Source organism: Notechis scutatus, chromosome Z (genome assembly GCF_049901735.1).
Source record: "Notechis scutatus isolate UNSWTSFEM ecotype Mainland chromosome Z, rNotScu1.2, whole genome shotgun sequence".
NCBI classification, from domain to species: Eukaryota; Metazoa; Chordata; class Lepidosauria; order Squamata; family Elapidae; genus Notechis; species Notechis scutatus.
The window spans coordinates 117,784,214-117,805,587 of NC_142025.1; the positions used below are offsets into that span (position 1 = coordinate 117,784,214).

At 45.9% G+C, this 21,374-nt stretch overlaps 2 protein-coding genes across 2 annotated transcripts in view; one reads left to right on the forward strand and one right to left on the reverse strand.

The window, feature by feature from the left end:
• SLC22A17 (solute carrier family 22 member 17) overlaps positions 1-2,876 on the forward strand; it is a 24,552-nt gene extending 21,676 nt beyond the window's left edge. Inside the window, 3 exon segments of the mRNA XM_087946248.1 lie at positions 885-996; positions 2,428-2,666; positions 2,669-2,876. Coding sequence (XP_087802374.1) covers positions 885-996; positions 2,428-2,666; positions 2,669-2,742 — 425 coding nt within the window. The 3' untranslated portion in view covers positions 2,743-2,876.
• Positions 2,877-7,569: 4,693 nt separating this feature from the next.
• Positions 7,570-19,740, reverse strand: PABPN1 (poly(A) binding protein nuclear 1). Its single transcript, XM_026683098.2, has 7 exons — positions 19,300-19,740; positions 16,092-16,206; positions 12,490-12,557; positions 12,288-12,394; positions 11,195-11,282; positions 10,149-10,303; positions 7,570-7,755 (listed from the first exon to the last, which is right to left on the reverse strand). The coding sequence occupies exons 1-7, from the start codon at positions 19,690-19,692 to the stop codon at positions 7,716-7,718; spliced, it is 966 nt and encodes a 321-aa protein (XP_026538883.2). The 5' UTR covers positions 19,693-19,740; the 3' UTR covers positions 7,570-7,715.
• Positions 19,741-21,374: the final 1,634 nt, after the last annotated feature.

A 21,374-nucleotide genomic window follows, 5' to 3' on the forward strand; every position in this document is an offset into this window, starting at 1 on the left:
GAGTGGAGAGGAGAGAGAGAGAGGAGGGGAGAGGGAGAGTAGAGTAGAGAGGAGAAGAGTGGAGAGGGAGAGGAGAGGAAAGTAGAGAGGAGAAGACAGAAAATATGGAATGGAATTGGAAAAGAATACAACAGAATAGAAAATATGGAATAAAAAGAATTAGAATAGAATAGAATAGAATAGAATAGAATAGAATAGAATAGAATAGAATAGAATAGTTGGAAGGGACCTTGAAGGTCTTCTAGTCCAACCCCATAGAGTAGAGTAAAGCAGAGCAGAATAGAAAAGAACAGAACAAGAGAGTTGAAAGGGATCTTAGAGGTCTTCTAGTCCAACGTGGGGACTTCAACTCCCACAATTCTGAGGGTCGAAGTCCACAGGTCCTCAAGTTATCAAGGTTGAGAAACAGGTTATCAAGGTGGAGTAGGCTATAAATTGGTGTATAAATAGAATAAATCAGTTTATTTCAAAGATCTTGTACGTATTAATTGTCTGCAGGTGTCAAGCCATGAAACACACTATTCTGCCTAAACGCATCTGTTGTAGGACAAAAAAGAGACAATATGCCTTTCGCCTATAAAAAAAAAAGATTACTAAAATCACCTTTCAATTTCAGGAGAATTTAAAAAATAAAATCTATTTTAAGCTTTCCTGGGTAATAGAAAAAAAATAGGAAGAATGATCCAAGAAAAAAAGTTTTAACTTTATCGAATGCCTTTCGTCTCTCTGGTGGGAATAACAATAAATGGATGCTGGGAGCTGTTATCCTGGTTTTGGCTGTCCAGATGTTGGACTACAATTCCCCAGCAGCCCCAGCCTCTTCGACCTCCCTTCTCACCCCTTTTGTGTCATGTTCACACCTTCCATTTTGTCTTCCGTTGCAGATCTCAACAAGGCAGCCCGAAGAACCTTTTCCATTCTCGGACTCTTCACTTCCCACGCAGCTGGATCCCTCAGCATTTTCTTCGCTGCTGAAGTCATCCCCACCGTGATCAGGTCAGGTGGAAAAGCCCCCTCACCCCCCAAGAGAATAGGGAGGGGGTCCTGTTCCCTGTTGCCCTCCCTCCCCATCTCACTGAGCCCCCAACCTGGAGAGGTTGGGGGCGCTGACAGAAAAACAGCTTTCGGGGAGGTGTAAATTCGCATCCTTCCTGACCTTTCCCTTCGCTAGTTTTGCCTTCAAGTGTCTAGTTCTCGTGATTATAGCTTTTGCTCCTTTCTTCATCCCTTTCTTCCTCTCTTCCTTCCTTCCATCCGTCCATCCCTTTTCATTTCCCTTTCCTAACTCCTTCCTTCCCTTACTATTTCTCTTTTCTTTCTCCTTCCTGGCTTCCTCCCATCCTGTTCTGACCTAGGTTTCTCTCAACAGCACGAAGCTGGATTCTCATTCCAGTAAACCCCTTTTATTTGATTTACAATGAATTTCCTCTCCAGCAAAATCCCGCCAATAGTCTTAGTTCTCAATTTAAAAACTTTTAACTGGCTTGGAGAGTGGCCAAGCCGATATCTTTCGAACACCGCAATACTTGGCAAGCATGCCGGAATGAACTGTCTCCTGCAAAGCCCCACTCCCCTTTCGCTCCTCTTTTATACTCTAGGGGAGGGGCCATTCACTGTCCACCCGTGCCTTTACTTCCAAGTCGACCCTTGTTCCTTAGCTGTTCCCTTCTCCTGGCAGCTCTGTGCATGCGCACACTGGGAAGAGGCTCCAGCTGTTCTTCTTCCCCACTGATCTCCGATTCTGAAGGCAGCTGATAATTGTCAGATGGCCCTGGCCCCATCTCTGCCTCCGACACAGAGCCCTCATCAGAGCCTTCCCCAAACTCCATGTTCCTCCCCAAACTCCTCACTGTCTGGCTCTGCTCTGCTGGCTGCTGTCGGACCACAACACATCCATCCATCTTTTCCTTTCTTCCCTTCTGCCTTTCTTTCTCTGTACTTGTTCCTTCCTTCTTCCTCTCTCTTCCCTCCTGCCTCCCTTTTTCTTTCTTTCTTTCTTTCTTTCTTTCTTTCTTTCTTTCTTTCTTTCTTTCTTTCTTTCTTTCTTTCTTTCTTTCTTTCTTCTTTTTCTTTCTTCCCTCCCTCCCTCCCTTCTTTTTCCTTGTTTCGTTCCTTCCTCTTTTCCTTTCTTCTTCCTACCTTTCTTCCTATCTATCTCCTTTCCTTCCTTCGTATTTACCTTTTCCTTCCTTCTTTTCCTCTTCCTTCCTTCTTTTCCTCTTCCTTCCTCTTTTCCTTCCTTTTCTTCCCTCCCCTCTTCCTCCCTCCCTTTCTCCCTTTCTTCTCTTCCCTCCTTTCTATCACTCGTCCTTTCTCCTTTCTTCCTCCCTCTTTCTTTCCTTCCTCTCTTCCTCCTTCCTGCATTCTTTCCTCCCACCGGAAAACTGGAGACTCCTGCTAATCCAACCAATCGATTTTCTTCCGCAGAGGGAAGGGTCTTGGCATCACGCTGGCTTTGGCCTCTCTTGGAGGGCTGAGCGCCCCGCTGTTGCGGGTACGAGAACAGCACGGCTCCTTCCTCGAACACATCGTCCTTGCCTCCCTCAACATCCTGGCCCTGCTTTGCCTGCTCTTGTTGCCCGAGACCAAACGCAAACCCTTGCCCGAAAGCCTGCACGACGGAGAACTTTATCGGAGACCTTCGCTGCTCCGGCGGGCTGGCGAGACCGGGGCCGGGACTCCGATGGTGTGACCCGGCGAGACGATGTACCCTTGCTCTCTACCCCCAACCCCACCAGCTGATCCCGTGGTGGGCTTGGTTTTGGCCTCGACGGGTGGGCTCGTCCAATGACCTCAAAAGGCCGGGGGCGGGGGGAGGCCAGGAGGGGACTTTTTCTGCTTTGGATGTTGCACGAAAGGAATCATTTCGGCTGCACCAGCAGCAAAAACTCATTTATTTAAACGGGCGGACTAAATTGGAAACTAGGATTCATAGCTAGTTGCCCCAGAATTAGCTAAAAGAGTCTTTCTCAACGTCGCGCACTTGAAGATCTGCAGACTTCAACTCTTAACTGCCTGTTGCCTTTTTTAAAATTTGCGTTGCAAACTTCAGGGTAGTTGAGTGGCGTTCTCCCCCCCACTTCCTTAATAATTACTGTAATTATGTTAATTTTCATTTTTTCTTCACTAAGATGGATACCATGTTTCCCTGAAAATAAGACCTATCCGAAAAAATAAGCCCTAGCATGATTTTTACACATGCACCCAATGTAAGTCCTATCCCCAAACTAAGCCCTAGTTAAGACCCTGCCCATTCAGTTGACCCTGGTTGTCCTGCGCCAGCTTACCTTAGGGCAGTTACAGCTGGGCCTCCCACGCCCCAACACTTGCCTCACCTTGCCAGCCAACTTGCCACTTGCACGTTTTGCTATTAGAGGCCTCCATTTCACTGTCGGAGGTCTTTTTTTGAGGGCCTCTGCAACCGAGAAACGAGCTCCAGGTTGAAAGGCCTCTGGTAGCGAAACTGAGGCCAGGGGGGTGCCATGCCCAAGCAGCAGCAAGCAGCTGCAGAAGAAGTGGGCCAGCAGTGGTCACACGGTTATTAGTGCCACCACCTCCTCTCTTATCTGAAAATAAGACCTAATGCCTCTTTTGGAGGCAAAAAAAATTAAGACCAGGTCTTATTTTCGGGGAAACACGGTTATTATATGCCCTTGGGGGTCTTGCGGCTTGCCTTGAAAATAACAGAAATCAAATAACAGACACAAAAAGATAGTCCTAGACTTAGGAACCATAATGGAGCCTGGAATTATGGTCGTAAGTTGTGACAGTCATTAAATGAGTCATCACATGATTGACTTGATTTTATGACATTTTTGCAGTGCTCACTAAGCAAATCATGGTTAAGGGAACCACCACGGTGGTTTAGAGAATCTCTGGTCATTAAGTGAACCATCAGGATTGTGAAGCAAGCCAATTGTCCAACCATTTTTTTCCAGAAAACGACCAGGGAATTCTGGGAGTTGAAGTCTGTACATCTTCAAGTGCTTCTGGTCGACAAACACTGACTTTGGGAGCAGCAAGACTTCTGATGTACCCACTACCCCCTTTATTCGAGAGACGAATTGAAAATTTAAATTTAAGGCCGAATCAAACCGGCAGACGAATCTCCACGGACTTTCAAGGAGAAAGAGAGAAAAATCTTAGAAAATGTTCTCTCCGGAAGAAAATTTTCATACCCTTTCTGCTTTCAGCAACAGAAAGATTTTTGGGGCTTACGCGCTGAAAGTTCCTTGGTGAAGGGCTGTGTGCAGGGGTGCGATTCAACCAGTGTAACAACCGGTTCACTTGAACCGGGCTTAACTGGTAGAATCCCACCCCTGGCTGTGTGCCGAAATGCTTAGCTAGGAGGTCGGGCTGAATCTCCGGTTTTTAAAATCCATCTCGGATTTTTCTTTTCTTCAAGGGACGATTTGGGTTTGGTGGAAGACCATTGTTTTTATTTCCATTTTACCAATGTTAAGACAGGGGAATTAGGGCCCGGGGGGTTCTGTGGACTGATGTCTTAAGACGGGATCCAAGGGCTTGACCTATGCATTCGTCTCGTTTTCAATATAATTGTGTCCATGACACAGTTTTTGCAAAGGGCTCACGTTGGGACGTTGGACCAGAGGTGACCAAATCCCAAAGACTAATCTTAAAGACTTATTTTCAAATGCACAATTTTTCTTCCCTCCCCGAAAGAAATCGACGGCTAGATCGGGAAGAGCAATGTTCTTCGTTGCTTTTCTTGACGGACAGCGAGCTTGATCTGGGCTCCCAAAATGTCTGATCGGCATATTTGGCTGATAAATTCTTCATTTAAGCTCGCAGCAAAGAGAAATGGGACTAGGAATCTTCGCTGTATACAGAGATGACTTTAGCGGCCGGTGCCCCACCACCAAACCTGGAACATACAGGTAGTCCTCGACTTAACGACCAAATGTCTGCAGCTAAGTGAGAGTTCAGAGTTCTGCCCCATTTTCCAACCTTTCTCGCCACGGTTAAGTGAATCCCGTGTCAGGGTTTCAACAGGTGCCCTCATTAAACAGTGGTTCAGTCGGTAACACGGCTGTTCAGTGAATCTGGCTTCCCCCTTGACGCTGCAACCGTCATAACTGTGAGTCAGTAAGCTCATAGTGAATTTTGATCACCATGACCATGGAGAGGCTGCCACGGTCATAAGTGAGGAAAATGTTACTTAGTAGGGCTTAGTCGGAACTTTGGTCACTAAACCCACTGTTGTAAATCAAGAGCTTCCTATATATACCTTTTTTAAACGGTTGGAAATCATTTTGCGGGGGAGCGGAATTAATAGCGGGTTTTACTATCAATAGAGATGAGGGCTGAAGTAATGACACCGCATCACACCCAGGGAAGGACCACTCAGGCCGACGCACACACGCGTGTGCAAACACTACCCCTTTTGCTCCCCTGGGAGTTAAAACATGCAAATCTAATAGGCTCAAAATTTTTTGGACCGCTTTGTAATCTTAAAAGGGAAATAAAACACTGTTAATAAGCTCAATAAAAGGAAATATATAATCATGTGGAAAACCCTGGCTGAGCTTTGGAATTTCTGTTAGAGCAGTACCAGATAAAGACTGTATTATATTGCATCCAATTTTGGTTGCCAAGATATATAAAAAAAAATGTTAACTCTGGAAAGTGTGCAGGGGACTGGAGGTTAAAACTACAAAGAACAGTTGTAGGAATTGGGTATGGCTATTCTAGAGAAAGGACGGATTTGGGGGTGACATAGTATTTCAGCATTTGGGAGGCTGCCCCAAAGAAGAGGGGGTCCACCTCCAGATGGCAGGATAATAATGGATGGAAACTAATCAAGGAAACAAGAAACTTATACTAAGGAGAAATATCCTCACAGAACAATTAACCAGTGGAACTGCTGGCCACCAGAAGTTGTGGGTGCTCCATCACTGGGTTTTTTTAAAGAGATTGGACAGCCATTTGTGTGAAATGGTATAGGGTCTCCTGCTTGAGCAGGGGGTTGGACTAGAAGACCTCCAAGGTCCCTTCCAGCTTTGTTCTGTTATTTCGGGCCTTGCACTCTTTGGGGTGTCCTTTTGGGGAAGTTTTTTCCTGAGGGGGGTGGGGTGTGTGTGAGAAAGGAATTGGTCTTCCCAAGAGCAAGGAAGGGAGCAATGAGCCTTTGGCTGAAGATTCCTGATCCCGAGTTCAAGGTTCCTTCCTTTGTGGGTGGGCTGCTGTTTCTTGGGTGGGCCTTTCTTCTCTTGGGCAACAGGGACCCACTAGAGCAGGTCTCCAAACTTGCCAACTTTAACACTTGTGGGCTTCAACTCCCAGAATTCTCCAGCCAGCATAGCCTCCCCCATGTGCCATTGTAACTCCGAACTGTCGTTAAAAGAGCTGCTGTTAAGTCACCCCCTCCCACCCCAGCCGTTTGGCATCGGCCAACAAAAGCCACAACCACGTTGGTTTCTTCCAAAAACATCTTTATTTTTTTTTTTTTTTTTTTTTTCCACCCTTATAACATTCTGCTTCTTCCTCTGTTTTACCCTCCCTTCAACCTTGGAATATTTTTTCCCCTCTTTTTTTCTCTCCCCCTTTTTTAATATTTTTTTTTTTAAAAAAAAAAGCCATTCTGGCAGTTCCTAACAGCCAGCGACCTCCCTCCCAAAAAAACCCCTCTGGGGTGGTGTTTTTTTCCCCACCCGCCCCCTGCCCCTGGTTCTCTACAGCGTCAGGTTTCGTGTGTGTATTTCTTCAGGCTAAAAATAAAGGAATCTGTAAAGATAAAGACACTCAAACAAGGCATATAACAACCCCGCCCCCAGAAGAGACACACGCATGGAGGAGGAAGGAGGGGTGCGGGAACGCCTACGACCTGTATGGCGGGAGAAGGAAGGAAGGAAGGAAGGAAAGGAGGGAACCCCGTTTTTAAAACAGGAATCAGTCTTTTTTTTTTTTTTTTTTTGAGAACGATGTGTTTGGGTGCAGGACAAAATTCCGTGATTGGAGCGAAAGGGTAAATTGGAGAGTTAAGTGGCAGGGATTTTTGCAACCTCCGGCCAGAACGGGATGGGGCATTTTGAGGATGTCCCCGGGTGGAAACAATAGATCGGGCGAGGGACGTCTGGAAAAGTATCGACGAAGCCGTGAATGCCAGCTTCTTCCTGGCTAGTCTGGGTTGGAGGAAGGAAAGAAGGAAGGAAGGAAGGAAAGAAGAGCAGGGCAAAGCAACGGAAAAGGCAGCGGGAACCAAGCAGGGAAATAAATGCACAGAGGCGCGCAAAGAGACACAATGAAGCGAGGCTGCAGCGGGAGAGAAACAAGAGAATCACAGAACTTCATAGAGGAAGGGGACACCTCCCCCAGCCGTGGCGCTCTCTCTCCCCCACGTAAATACACAGAGGAAGAATACCCTCCCACCCACCCCCAAAATCTGCAAAAGGGAAGAAAGGGTGCAGAGGGAAACTCAACAATACTACCAGGTGTTTGAACAACAGCTTGGCTGTCCCACAATTTTTTTTTTTCTTTCTTTCTTTCTTTCTCTCTTCCCTCCCTCCGGTATATGTCAACCCTCTTTCTCTGCACAGCGTACAAAACATCCTCCTCCCACCAACAGTATATATATATATGTATATATATATATAATATATATCTTTTTTTTTTCATCATGGTAACAATCTTCATTTTTTTTCCTTTTTTTTTTTTTCCTCCTTCCTAAAAAACCACACATTTTTTTTGTTTTGTTTTTAGTAAGGGGAATACCATGAGGTCGCTCGGGCCCGGCCCCTGTGAAGAGAAGAAGGAAACAGGTTAATGAAAGAGGTAGTTTTTCTAAAACACATAAAAAATAAAATAAAAATAAGCAGCTTTTATAAACTACAGAGAAGGGCTTATTTTTTTCCCTCCCAAATGTGAAAAACTGAGGACTTCGGCGATTTTGGCAATCTCCGTCCCTGTGGCTTTTCCACACTTTTTTTGTTTTTCATCTTGCTTTGGAGCCTGACATTCTGAAGCCAATTTTAACCTATTCGACTTTCCATTCGAGAACCCGATGAGGTCAAAACAGGGCATTTTGGCTCTCTGAGGTTTCTGAAAAAATTGATCGAGGATGTTTATCAGGTAGTCAAGTAGTCCTCGACGAGCGGCTGCAAAGGGAGCCCAAAATTTCTGTTGTTAAGTCAGATGTTGGTTAAGACAGCGTTGCCCCATTTTATGACTTTTCTTGCCACGGCTGTTAAGTGGATCGCTGCGGTTCTTAAGCTAGTAACACAGTTTTAAGTGATGACTTCCCCACGGATTCTACTTATCAAAAGGTCGTGATTGTGTGACCCCAGGACGCTGCAATGGTCGTAAATGTGAGTCATTTGCCAAGTGTCTGAATTTTGATCGTGTGACCATGGAGATGCTGCTATGGTCGTAAGTATGAAAAAGGGTCAGATGTGTGAGAACTGTCCTAAGTGGCTTTTTTTCAGTGCCATTTTAACTTTTGAAGTCTGTTGTTGAGGACTACCTGAACCTGACAATACGGGTAATCCTCGACTTACAACAGTTCACTTCAAAGTTACAACAGCACTGAAAAAAGCCACTTAGGACCGTTTTTCACACTTATGACCATTGCAGCATCCCCAGGGTCACTTGATCAAAACTCAGATGTTTGGCAACAGATTCTGTTGTGGCCCGCGAGATTGGGAAGGAAGTTGGGCCAGTCCTGGAGTCTGGGGAGGGCTCTGATGGATGCTCTGTGTCGGAAGCAGAGACAGGGCCAGGGCCGCCCTGACATTTCCCAGCTGCCAGGAGATCAGTGGGGAAAAAGAACAGCTGGAGCCTGTCCCAGATGCACGTATGCACAGAGCTGTCAGGAGAGGAGAACAATTAAGGAACGGGCCAACTCAGAAGGGAAGGCACACGTGGAGGCTGAATGGCCCCTCCCTAGGGAATAAATAGAAGCAAAAGGGGAGTGGTGGATGCAGGAGACAATTAGTTCGCTTATTATTATGAAGATTTGCTTCGGCTTTGGAGACTCCTTTTCCAGGGGAAGCTCTCTTGGCCTGGCAACTATCCACGGACTGATAAGGTCTGTTCTTGCACTTAACGGGACTTTTCTGTGTGTGAATGCCACGAATTCACAGTAACTAAATAAATTAGTTAGACAAGGAGTCTGTTTCTTGGTTCTGCTAAGCCCGGGTCAGTGTCCTGTGGGATCACTTTTGCGACCTTCGGACGAGCAAAGTCAATGGGGAAGCCAGTTTCACTTAATAACTGTATGACTAACTTTACAACTGCAGTGATTCACTTAATAACTGTGGCAAGAAAGGTTGTAAAATGGGGCAACACTTAACAAAGGTCTCGTTTAGCAATAGACATTTTGGGACTCAAATGAGGCAGGACTCACTTAACGCACATCTCACATAGCAACGTAAATTTTGGGCTTGACCGTGATCGCACACTGAGGAGTGCCTGTCAATATGAAAGCCAATAGTTTGGAAAATATTGGTGTTTTTTTAGGGCTTTCTCAACAGCCAAGGCTCAGAGAAATGTACAAATTCTCGGATGGCGGGATCGTTGTTCAATCGGCTTTCAAAATCTCTCTTTTTTATCCCATATCTACTAATCTGGCTTGCAGGAGCCCTTTCAGTGAAGAGAACTCTTTCTACCCAAAATCAACTAACCTGCCTTGCAAGCAGGGTTTGATAAAAATTGTTTAAAAAATGTTTTTTTAAAAAGGATTTAAAAAAATAAATTGGATTTTTTTTATTTTTATCTAATTTATTTTAATAAAATGCTTTTGGAATTAAAAAAAATCTATCTAAAGAGTTTTCTGTTTGAGATACATTCCTAATTTAGTTTATTCAGCGTGAAATGGAGCTTAGTTATGTAGCAGAAGGCTGTATATATTCTGCAATACTGGGACTGTCCGTGAGTCTACAGCGGGTTAAAGGCAGCGATGACAGTTGCTCTTTAACAATTATGATTTAAATCGAGTTGATTTAAACCGAACCCACCCTGCTTGTAGGAGCCCTTTCATTGGCCTGTTTCACGTGATCAATGAAGGGATGCCAGGTGTTTTAAGCCTGGGATTGCTACCTAGCCATCTGCAAGCGTGAACCTATGGTAAATCGGCACACACACACACACACACACCCTTTTCCCCAACCTGTGGATCCCTTTAAGGGTCAGACCTGTAAGCACGCCCACGGGGCGGCCTGCTGCTGAAGCCACTGTAGAAACGGGCCCTGGAACTGCTGTAGCCGGATCCTCGCCCTCGGTACCGAGTCCTGGGAAAGCCTCTGTCTGTGCTGCTGATGCCTGGCCGGTTGGTCCGTTTGGGAATCACCTAAAAAGGAAGAGAATTGTGCAGGTCATGCTCGCGGGAGGGGGGGTTAAGGAAAGGATGAGGGGGTGTGAGAATGCCTGATCTTTTCTGCTTGCAACCCTAGGAAAATGCCTTTCCTGAATTCAAGTAGAAGAGACTAATTTGTACTGCGAAGCCCAAACTAGGTAACATCACTGGTGTTAGAAGGGAGTGGGGTTTGCAAGGAGGAGGACTATGGGGTCCTTGGTGCTCTCTGAGCAGGGTGGTTTTCTTGCAGACGTTTCATGACCCAACCAGGTGACATCATCAGGGGTTGAAGAGAGTGGGGTTTGTGGAGTTGAGAACAGGAGAAAAGAAAAAAAGCAGACGACGACGACTATGGTTTCTTGCAGACGTTTCGTGACCCAACTAAGGAACATCATTAGTAGCAGACAGGAGTAGAGTTTGTGAAGTGAAGCAGGAGGAAAGGAAGAGAAGAAAGAGGAGGAGGAGAACGACTGGCGGTTCTTGGTGTTCTTTGAGCTGGGTGGGTTTCTTTTTGCAGACATTTCATCACCCAGCTAAGGAATATCATCAGTATTATGAAGGAATGGGATTTATGGAGTGAAGCAGGAAGAAATGAGAAAGACGAGGAGGAAGAGGAGGATGATTGAGGAGTCCTTGGTGCTCTGAGCTTGGTGATTTTCTTGTAGTTTCATTACCAAACTTGGCAATATCATCAGTGCGTTGAACATCTCTGTGTCCTTCCTCCTTCTCTCTTCACTCCCCAAACCCCACTGCCTGCCAGCATTGATGATATCCCCTAGCTGGGTCACAAAACTTCTGTGAGAAAACCATCAGAGTGTTATTCAGGAGTTGGGCACAAGTGTGTGTGTGTGTGTGTGTGTCTCTCTCTGAAAAGGGCATACCCACCTTGATCTGTCTCCCCCTGAAGAGGGACTCATCAAGTGCTAAGGAAGTCCGTACTGACTCCTTGTCGGAAAATTCAATGTAGGCGAACCTTGAGAAAATGGGCAGAAGGACGACGATTAGAGAGTTCACAGAATTTAGCAGGAGGTTCACTTACAGGTAGTCCTCGATTTACTACCAAACTGGGCCCCAAATGCCTGTTGCTAAGCGAGGCAGGTGCTCGGCGAGTTTTGCCCCATTTTACGACCTTACCACCGTTAAGTTGGCACTATGGCTGTGAAGCGAATCTGATTCCCCCATTACCTCCCGTTTGTCAGAAGGTCGCAAAAGAGGATCACAGGAGAAACCCCCACCCCGGTCATAAGTCCCCTTTTTTCAGTGCTGTTGTAACTTCGGTCACTAAACGAAAGAGTGGAGGCCTATCTATATTTTACTGCATCAACTGTGGGAAGCACACCCCAAAGGACAGTGCCAGGAACCACTAAAGCAGTGCCAAAAGACCTAAGCCAGCCCTTCCCCCTTTAAGAAGACCAAGAAATATCAGCTGAAAGGAAAACTCAGAGCAGCCTCCTAAAGGCGGTTACAAAGGTAACATAAGTTGACCACAGAAACACTTAAATAGAGCCATTGAGATAAAGGGAATCAGGCTAAAAATAAACTCTCCAAGGTAAATCAAAACTCCCTTTTTTTCCTGCCCTGACCAGGATTAAACCCGAAGGACAGGAAAAATAAAAAGACTTGGGACCAAGATTAACCCAGTAAAACAAAACCCAGGACAATCAGAAACACATGAAAACCCATCAAGCTGCAGGAGCTTCAAAGGGGAATTAAGCATAAAAGGCTCAGATTCACACTCCCAAAGTGCTTGCAAGCCAGGAATGCTGGAGCTGTGTTTTGCTTCTTGCCTTCCTACATTAAAAAGAATTCTACTTTCTGGCAGCTGGCCTCTGCATCCATTTCTTCTCAGCGCCTGTGGTGTGTGCCAGCTGGGAACGAACCATGGAAATTTCTTCCAACACAACTCTTGAGTTTTAAGGAAGCTTTCAAGCCATAAGACAAATTCCACACACAAACACACAAGAAAAACTCAACTCACCCCTTGGGATGGCCCGTGTATTTGTCACACAGGATGGTCACACGGTTGACAGAACCACAGCCGTGGAAATGGGCTTCCAATTCTTCTGCCGTGGCCCCGTAATCTACCTGAAATGGAAGATGGGTCCAGTTCAGTGGGAAGGATGCTGGTTTTGTCCTCACTTGAAGAAAACTAGGATTTTTTTTGGGGGGGAGAAACTCACATTTCCTACATATATAGATCTGGCATCGGCTTCCATCTTTTCTTCTAAAGACATGATGACTGGGCCAGCTAGAGAGAGACAGAGAGAGAGAGAGAAAAGAGAGGCAGAATTATGAAATAATGTGGAAGGGAAATTGTCTATGGAGATTCTGTCATCCAGGTCATACTCAAAGGTGCTTCTTCCAAGAGGCAACTGGACTTCCTGGACTTTTTTTTCCAAAGACGTTTCGCTTCTCCTCCAAGAAGCTTCTTCAGCTCTCACTGGATGGTGGGGCAGGAGGATTTATACTCCTTGCAGACAGCTGGACATTTGCATCCTTTTAGCGGGTACTTAAAAGTCACTTAAAGGCTTATCTGTGTCATCGGGGTCACCTGAGTGGTGCAAATGGGTGTGGAGCCTTTTTTGGAACTGTTGAAAGGACTGTGTTGCAGATAAGATAGATGATGTCGTAACCCTCCCGCTCTGTTGAGAGGGCTGTCCAATTTTGACCTAGAATCATAGATGGCGTCTTTGATCCCTCTTTCAAACCAGTGGTTCTCTTTATCCAAAATGGAGACTTTGCTGTCTTCCAAACAGCAATCTTTGTCTTCTAAACTCAGGTAGATTGTTGGATCTATACCTGATGGGTTTTTGTTCTCCTAGGTTGTGCCATGCGGTTAGGAAGTGATTGTTTTGTTTCCCCAAAGTCCAGATCTGCACATGGCTCGCTGCATGGTACTGCATAGACCACATTGCTCAGTTTGTGTCTGGGTGTTTTATTCTTGGGGTGACAAGCTTCTGATGACTCCCATTAGGTGCTCCAGTGGTGGTTGGTGGGAATCCAAATATATTGATCTGTGCGCGAGTGGGTTTTCTGTAAACTTGAACGTTAAGCCTTCTGTCTTCCTTAAAATGTACTGGACAATCCAGGAAGGACAGACTATTTTCCTTAGCATCTTCCCGTGTGAATTTGATGAAAGTGAGCAATGCAGTATATGCAGGGAACCATGTGCAGATCTGGAGATTGGGGAAACACTTCATAACCGCATGGCACAACCTAAGAGAACAAACCTAGCAGGCCTAGATTCAGCAGTCCAGCTGAGTTTAAAAGAAAAAGGCCGCTCTTTTGAAGACAGCGAAGTCTCCATTTTGGGCAAAGAAAACCACTGGTTTGAAAGAGGGGTCAAAGAGGCCATCTAAGTCAAAATTGGACATTCCTCTCTCAACAGAGGGGAGGGATATGACATCACCTACCTCCAATCTACAACACAATCCTTTCAAGAGTTCCAAGGAGGATCCACTCATTTGCACCACTCAGGTGACTGATAAACATAGATAAACCTCCAGGTGGCTTTAAGGACTTGCTAAAAGGATGCAAATGAAAATTAGCAGCTGTCTGCAAAAAGTGTAAATCTTTCCATTCTCCATCATCCAATCAGAGCTGAAGAAGCTTCTTGGAGGAGAAAGGAAGGATAAGTCATAAAAAACAACAACATGGAAGTCCAGTTGCCTCTTGGGAAAAGCACCTTTGGGACAACCATGACCTGGATAACTGAGGAATTGCCATAGATGTCCAGGTCATAGTTTCCTCAAAGGTGCTTTTTCAAAAAAACAACTGGAGTGTTTTTTTCTTGAGAAAGAAATTGCCAAAAAAGCCCAAACAGTTCCAGCCTGCATGAACAGAGGGATAGAATCAAGATCACGTGAAGTGTTAGGACCACTTTATAATGCCTTGGCAAGGCCACCCTTGGAATACTGCATCCAGCTTTGGTCACCATGATATAAAAAAGGTGCTGAGACTCTGGAAAGAGTGCAGAGAAGACCAACGAAGAGGATTAGGGGGCTGGAGGCTGAAGCATATGAAGAACAGTTGCTGGAATTGGGTGTGTCTGGTTTAATGGAAAGAAGGACTTAGGGGGTGACATGATAGCAGTCTTCCAATATCTCGGGGGCTGCCACAAAGAAGAGGGAGTCAAGCTGGTTTTTCAAAGCACCTGAAGGCAGGACAAGAAGCAACCGGTGGAAACTAACCAAGGAGAGAAGCAACCTGGAACTAAGGATAATTTTTCTGACAGTTAGAACCATTAATCAGTGGAACAGCTTGCCTCCTGAAGTTGTGGAGACTCCAACACTGGAAGTTTTTAAGAAGAGATTGGACAACGATTTGTCTGAAATGGAATAGGATTTCCTGCCTGAGCAAGTGGTTGGACTGGAAGACCTCCAAAGGTCCCTTCCAACTCTGCTATTCTGCAAGAAGGCATTTTGCTTCTCGTCCCAGAAGTTTCATCAATGAATCTTCTTGGATGAGAAGCAGAATGTTTTCTTCTTAAGAAAAAGCAGTCCGTTTGCCATTTTAAAAAAGGAACTCTTGATTGTTGGGAGAATTTTTCCTGCCTCCTGGTCCTCGGGAACAGCCTTAGATAAAGGATGACGGTTAGGGCTTTTAGGGTTATCTATCTATCCTGACTCCAAAGGTAGCAATTCTACCGAATATCCAAGTCAACAACAGAATGGATTTTCCACCGTTTCAGGGTCCGGATTCCCTAGTCAATTTAACACAATTTTTGACTAATTTTCAATACAGTACGTGTTTCTACTTTACAGGAATTAAACAAACACGTGATGATCACAAGGCAATGGGTCTTTCCGTGTTCCCAGCAGGCAAAATGTCATTTAACATCACCCTGCCAGGCTGTTCTCCGAGCTTAAGAGAGCAAAGATATGACTCAGTTAACTCAGTGAGGGACAATCTAGAGATTTGGAGGGAGGAGGGCTTGTAAGTGTATATACACAAACACACAAGCACGGACCCACTCATAGATATGCACAAGGTGTACCAGAACTAAGGCCCCATTATTTGATTATGTGCTTATATTAGGCATTTGAAAGTGGAAGCCACTTCCTTCTAAACACTTCCTTAATGCTTTGTCCAATTTATGGTCTGTGAACCTTTCTAAGTACAATTGCCTTTTCTCTGAGAATTTTTTTTAAAAAACCTATTGTGATTGGCCTATGGGACCTGAGTTTCCATATACCCTGTGCACAAAGACACATATATTTTATTTATCTGTATCCTGCTTTTAGTATTTTTTTTACAAATAATTCAAGAAGGTGAACATATTCAACATATCTTCCTCCTATTTTCCCCATAACATCCACCCTGTGAGGTGGGTTTGGCTGAGAGACAGGGACAGACCAGCCAGCCTGCTTTCGTGCCTGAGATGGGACTAGAACTCACCGTCACCTGGTGACTGGCCCCAAATCACCCAGTCTTTTGTGCCTGAGGCAAACTAGAACTCACCATCTCCTGGTGATTGGCCCAGCCATCTTTTATGCTGAGATTGGACTAGAACTCACCATCTCCTGGTGATTGGGTCAAAGTTACCAGCCGGCTTCCATGACTAAGATAGGACTATAACTCAGTTTCCCACTTTCTCACCTAATGCCTTAACCAGTAGACCAAGAGGCTGTTGTCATATATACTCATGGATACAAACACAAACCCATATATGATATTGTGTGTGAATGTGTCTACAATCCTTAATAGTTAAACGGCTCTCCTGAGTGAGAAGATGGCTGAAATTCAGAAAGCAAGAGATTTCTAAGAAGGGGAGGGGTCTCACCGTTGCCGGGTGGGGGGCTCATGTTCATCTGTTTCTCAACTTCATTCTGCAACTCTTTCAACTTCTCGGCTTCCTCCTCCATCTCTCGTACCCTGGCTTTAATGGCTTCCAGCTCCTGGGGAGGAATGAGCAAGAAGCCATGAGCAAAAAATAAAAATGTCCTTTTTGAGTTGTTCCCACCCAAAGGCTCCTTCTGAAAAAGTATAGGGAGCCCTTGACTTATGACAACGAAGCCAAAATTTATTGTTGCTGAGTGAGATATTGGTTCGAGTTTGGTCCCAGGTTACGACCTTCCTTGCCACCATTGTTAAGTGAATCTGTGCAGTTATTTTGTGGGTCACACGGTTGTTCGGTGAATCTGGTTTTCCCCATTGACTTGGCTCATCAGAAAGTTGTAATGGGGGGGTCGCGCGAGATGTCACATCTGTCATAAATGCGAATCAATTGCCAAGGGTCTGAATTTTGATCACGTGACCACGAGGATGCTGGAATGCTCCGTTAAGTGTGAAACATGGTCCCAAATCACATTTTTCAGTGCCTTTGTGACTTTGAATGGTCACTAAATGAACTGCTCTAAGTCGAAGGCCACCTGTACCCATTCTACAATGAAATCACAGGTAGTCCTCGACATACAACCATTCCTTTAGTGACATTTGATATAACACCACTGGGGGGAAAAATGAACTACAACCAGTTCTCATGCTTACGGCTAGGGCAGCATCTCCACGGTGACGTGGATCAAAATTTGGGGGACTTGTCCTGAGGGGGTATCACACAGCCACACCATTTGTGATCTTTCTGGACGGCTTCCAACTAGCAGAATCAACCGGAGGGGAGAAGCTGGATTTGTTTAACAACCCTATGATTCCCTTAACAACCATGGCAAGGTCAGTTGTAAAATCAGGCAAACAGTGCCTCACTTAGCAATGGAAATTCTGGACCTCAATTGTGGTTGTAATTCAAGGACCAACTGCCCTGCCAACTAGGATCCAATCATGGATAATACAGGTAACCCCTCACATTACAACAGTCCGTTCAGTGACCGTTCAAAGTTACGACAGCACTGAAGTGACATGACCATTTTTCACACTTACTACCCCACAGTCACGTGATCAAAATCCAGGTGCTTGGCAACTGACTCCCATTTATGGCTGTCGCTGCGTCCCGGGGTCACACAGTGGTCCCTCTTTTGCGACCTTCGGATAAGCCAAGTCAACAGGGGAAGCCAGACTCGCTTAGCGACTGTTTTACTAACTCAAAAACTGCAGTGATTCCCTTAACCCCGCTGTGGCAAAAAAGGTGTTAACAGGAGGCAAAATTCACTTCACCGGCATCTTGCTTAGCAACCAAGTTTCGGGGTTTAATTGGGGACATAAATCAAGGATTACTTGTACACCACTCCAAACAACTGCCCATCACCCTTGCTTTTTCTTTAGCATCAGAGCGTGTTTATAATAGTAATATAGGAAATACTCTAAATGCTCCGACGGTCATCTCGAAAAATCCTTTCTTAGGGAGCCCCTAGAAGCCAAGAGGAACATATGTGCCAAATGTCAACTTTGTAGGCTTTATGGTTCTGGAGATTTTGTGATGATGCATGAGAGATCTTTTGCTTTTATATATATATATAGATATCTTACAACCCCCTACAAACGCCCGGCTCCATCTGGGCTGCCCCCCAAGCCGTTGTTCCAGACGGTGGAAGCCCCTTCGGCCTTTAAAGAAAGGAGGGTCTTTTTCTCCAGGCTGGCCCAAATAGTGGGAGGCTCCCATCCTCCGCTAAACGCCCTTTGTTCCCACGCTGAAAAGTAATGGAGGCTCTTTCTGCTCTGGAGCTCTACTGTCCTATCAAAGCATCCCGCTTAGGGACCTTTTCAGGCAGCCATGTGCCTCCCAGACCCCTCCCCAATCCCTCCAGGATTTCCCTGCGCAGAAGCCCCCCTCTTTTCAATCCTCTCTCCCCCACCCAATCTCTCATTAAGCCCCATGGCTCAATCTCATGTTTCTTCCTCCCTAGCAAACAGACGCCCTTCCTTCCTATCCCCTTTCCTTTTTTTCCCAAAATGCGCCAAAAAAAAAAAATTGCTCTTCCGCCTGATCAGCTTCTCTGACTATGAAGCAACTGGGCTCTAGTTCCCCCCAAAAAATGCATTAAAAAAAAAAAAGAGAGGCGCTTCCATCTCTCTTATTGTTCTCCAGCCAGGCATGCGGGGTGAAGAGACAGACAGATCCGGGTCAAAGAGAGGAGGAAGAGGATTTTTTAAAAATTCTCCCCTTCCTTTCCTTCCTCTCTCTTATTCCCATCTCCTTCCTTCCTCTTTAATTTTTCTTCTTTTGAAAAGAAATCTCTTCCTTCAATGTTCCCTTTTTAAATTCTTTCCTTCCTCCCTTCGTCTTATTCCCATCTACTGCCTTCCTTCTTCGCACTCACCCTTTAATTTTTCCTCTTTTTAAAAATTCCCTCTTTCATTCCTCTCCTTTAATTTTTCCTCTCTTGTTCCCATCTCCCTCCTTAAGAATTCTCTTCCTCTTTAATGTTACCTTTTTTAAATCCTTTCCTTCCTCTTTTTATTCTCATCCCCTTCCTTCCTATTTCATTTTTCCTTTTTAAATTCTTTCCTTCCTTCCATTCCCATCTACATCCTTTCCTTCTTCCCAACCCCCATTTTATTTTTTTTCCTTTTAAGAATTCTCTTTCCTTCCTCTTCCATTTTTCCTATCTCCTTTCTTCCTCCCACTCTTTATTTTTCCTTTTTAAAAATTATTTTCTTCTTTCTTACCATTTTCCCGTTTAAATTCTTTCCTTCCTCCCTTTCTTATCCCCATCTTTTTTTCCTTCCACTCTAATTTTCCTTTTTTAAAAATTATTTCCTTCCTCCCTTCTTATTCTCATCTTTCCTTCCTTCCACTAATTTTCCTTTTTTTTAAATCCTTTCCTTCCTCCTGCTTATTCCATCTCCTTCCTTCCTTTTATATTTCCTCTTTTTCATTTTTTTCCTTCCTCCCTTCCACTTATCCCGGTCTCCTTCCTCCAGATCTCCCTCTTTAATTTTTCCGCTTTTTAAAAATTATTCCGTCCTCTCCCCTTCATCCACCCACCCACAAAGCCCCTGACCCATCTCCCCCACGCCCGCGTGTGTGTGTGTGTGTGTGTGTGTGTGTGTGTGTGTGTGTCAGAGACGGGGGGTGGGAGGGAGAAAATGCTCACCGGGTCCTCGATGGCGGAGTCGCCGGGGTCGCCCTCGCCCAGGCCGGCCTCCTCCTCCAGCTCCTCGGGGTGAGGGTGGTGGTGGGGGCGCCCACGCCGGCCTGGCCGACCCGGGAAGGCAGCGAGGAGGAGGAGGAGGACGAGAGGGCGCCCCTGGGTCCGCCGCCGCCGCCTCTGCTCCCGCCGCCGCCGCCCGCCGTCTCGATCAGCATCTCCTCCTCCTCCTCCTCCACGCGGAGCCCCCGCCCTGCTCCCCCGGGGCCGCTTCCCCCAGCCCGTTCCCGTACTGCGACGGCAGGCCCCCGCCCGGGCCCCCGCCCGGCTCCCCGTCGCCCCCAAGGCCGCGATGGCGCCTCGCCCGCCGCTGCCGCTCGTGCCCTTCACGGACGCCATAGAGCCCGCCGCTGCCGTCGCCGCTACCGCCGCCGCCGCCACCACCACTGGCTGCCCGCCTTCACAGTCGCGCTCGGATTGGCTACCCCGTCTCGCACCCGCTCCTATTGGCTCGCTCCGACGCTCTCTATTGGGCCTCTGCCTCGCGCCCTCAGCCCGGGCTCCTCGTTTGGCCCAGCGCAGTCGTCAATCAAGAGGCGTCCGTCGGCGATTGGAAAAAAGGTTGGCCTCTTCGACCCGCCTTCAAAATGGTGGCTGGGAGCCGAAGGGGTTTTTTTTTTTTATTCTTTGGGACCCCGCCCCCAAAGCGTTGCTGCTTGCTGATTGGGACGGCGGAAAGGTTTCCCCCCACCACCACCACTTTTCTTTGCTCCGGGTGCGGAGCTGAATGGAGGAGGTCGGTGTCAGTCTGTTAGGCCCCAGTGGGAAAGGATTGACGAGCACAAAAAGAAAGGAGGGGGAGGTTGAAGCAAGGGAGGTGGACTTTGCCCGCCTTTTCCTCGCCAATCTTAATCCTCGATGCGTGATTGGTCGTTTGACATGGGTTTTTTTTTTTAAAGGTAAATCAGCCGTTTATTGGCGGAAAAGTAATGTGTCAATCCTATCCGCTTATGTTTTCATTGGGCTTCCCAGGCCGCCTTTAGCCAATCAGCCAAAAAATCACGTTGCATAAGTGGGTGACGTTATGCAAATCTGGCACGCGGTTTTATCCATTGGGAGGAACGGCATTCCTCTTTTTCTATTGTAATTGGTTTAATTTTTTTTTTGTTCCGCCCTTCGTTTTCCATACCAAGATGGGGAAGCTGATATTTCTGATTGGCTCCTAAAGGTTTAACGGCTCTTTTGGCCCCACCCTGCGCGTTGCTCAAAGGGCTACAGTGTTAATAGCCTCCGCAGTACAACTTCCGGTATCTTTTCGGAGTTTTGGGGTGGGGGGGAGGAAATAGGCCTTAATAGCAATAGCAGTTAGATTTATATACCGCTTTGCAGGGTTTTACAGCCCTCTCTAAAAAAATTGGTGGCAAAGGTAGTAAAATAAGGATCATCAAGTAATTCAGGCAAAGCACACAAAAAAAGTATTTACAGGTAGTCCCTGACTTAGAACCACAAAGGCCAACATTTCTATTGTTAAGTGAAACACAAGGGGAGTTTCTGTCTTTCCTTGCCATAGTTGTTAAGTGAATCAGGCTTCCCAATGGACTTTGCTTGTCAGAAGGTCATAAAAGGGGGCCATGTAACCCCCAGGACATTGCGGCCATCATAAATATGAGTCAGTGAGTTTGCCAAGAGTTTGAATTTTTATCATGAGACCATGGGGATGTTTCAATGGTCATAAGTGTGAAAAACGGTCATCGCACCCTTTTTTTAGTGACGTTGTAGCTTTTAACAGTCGCTAAGTGAACTGTATTATCCCGGGACACGTATATTTGCCTTCATGACCCAAGACGCTGTGACCGTCTCAAATACGAAGCAGTTCCCCCGCATCCAAATTTTGATCATGTGACCACAGAGATGCTGCAACAGTCATTAAGTATGAAAAATGGCCATAGATCGCTTTTTTTCCCCAATCCCGTTGTGACGTTGAATGGTCACTAAATGAAATGTTGTAAGTTCGAGGACTGCCTGCATTGAGTGGTGCCAAGTCCTTTTATAGGATATGACAATTTTTTAAAAAAATTGTT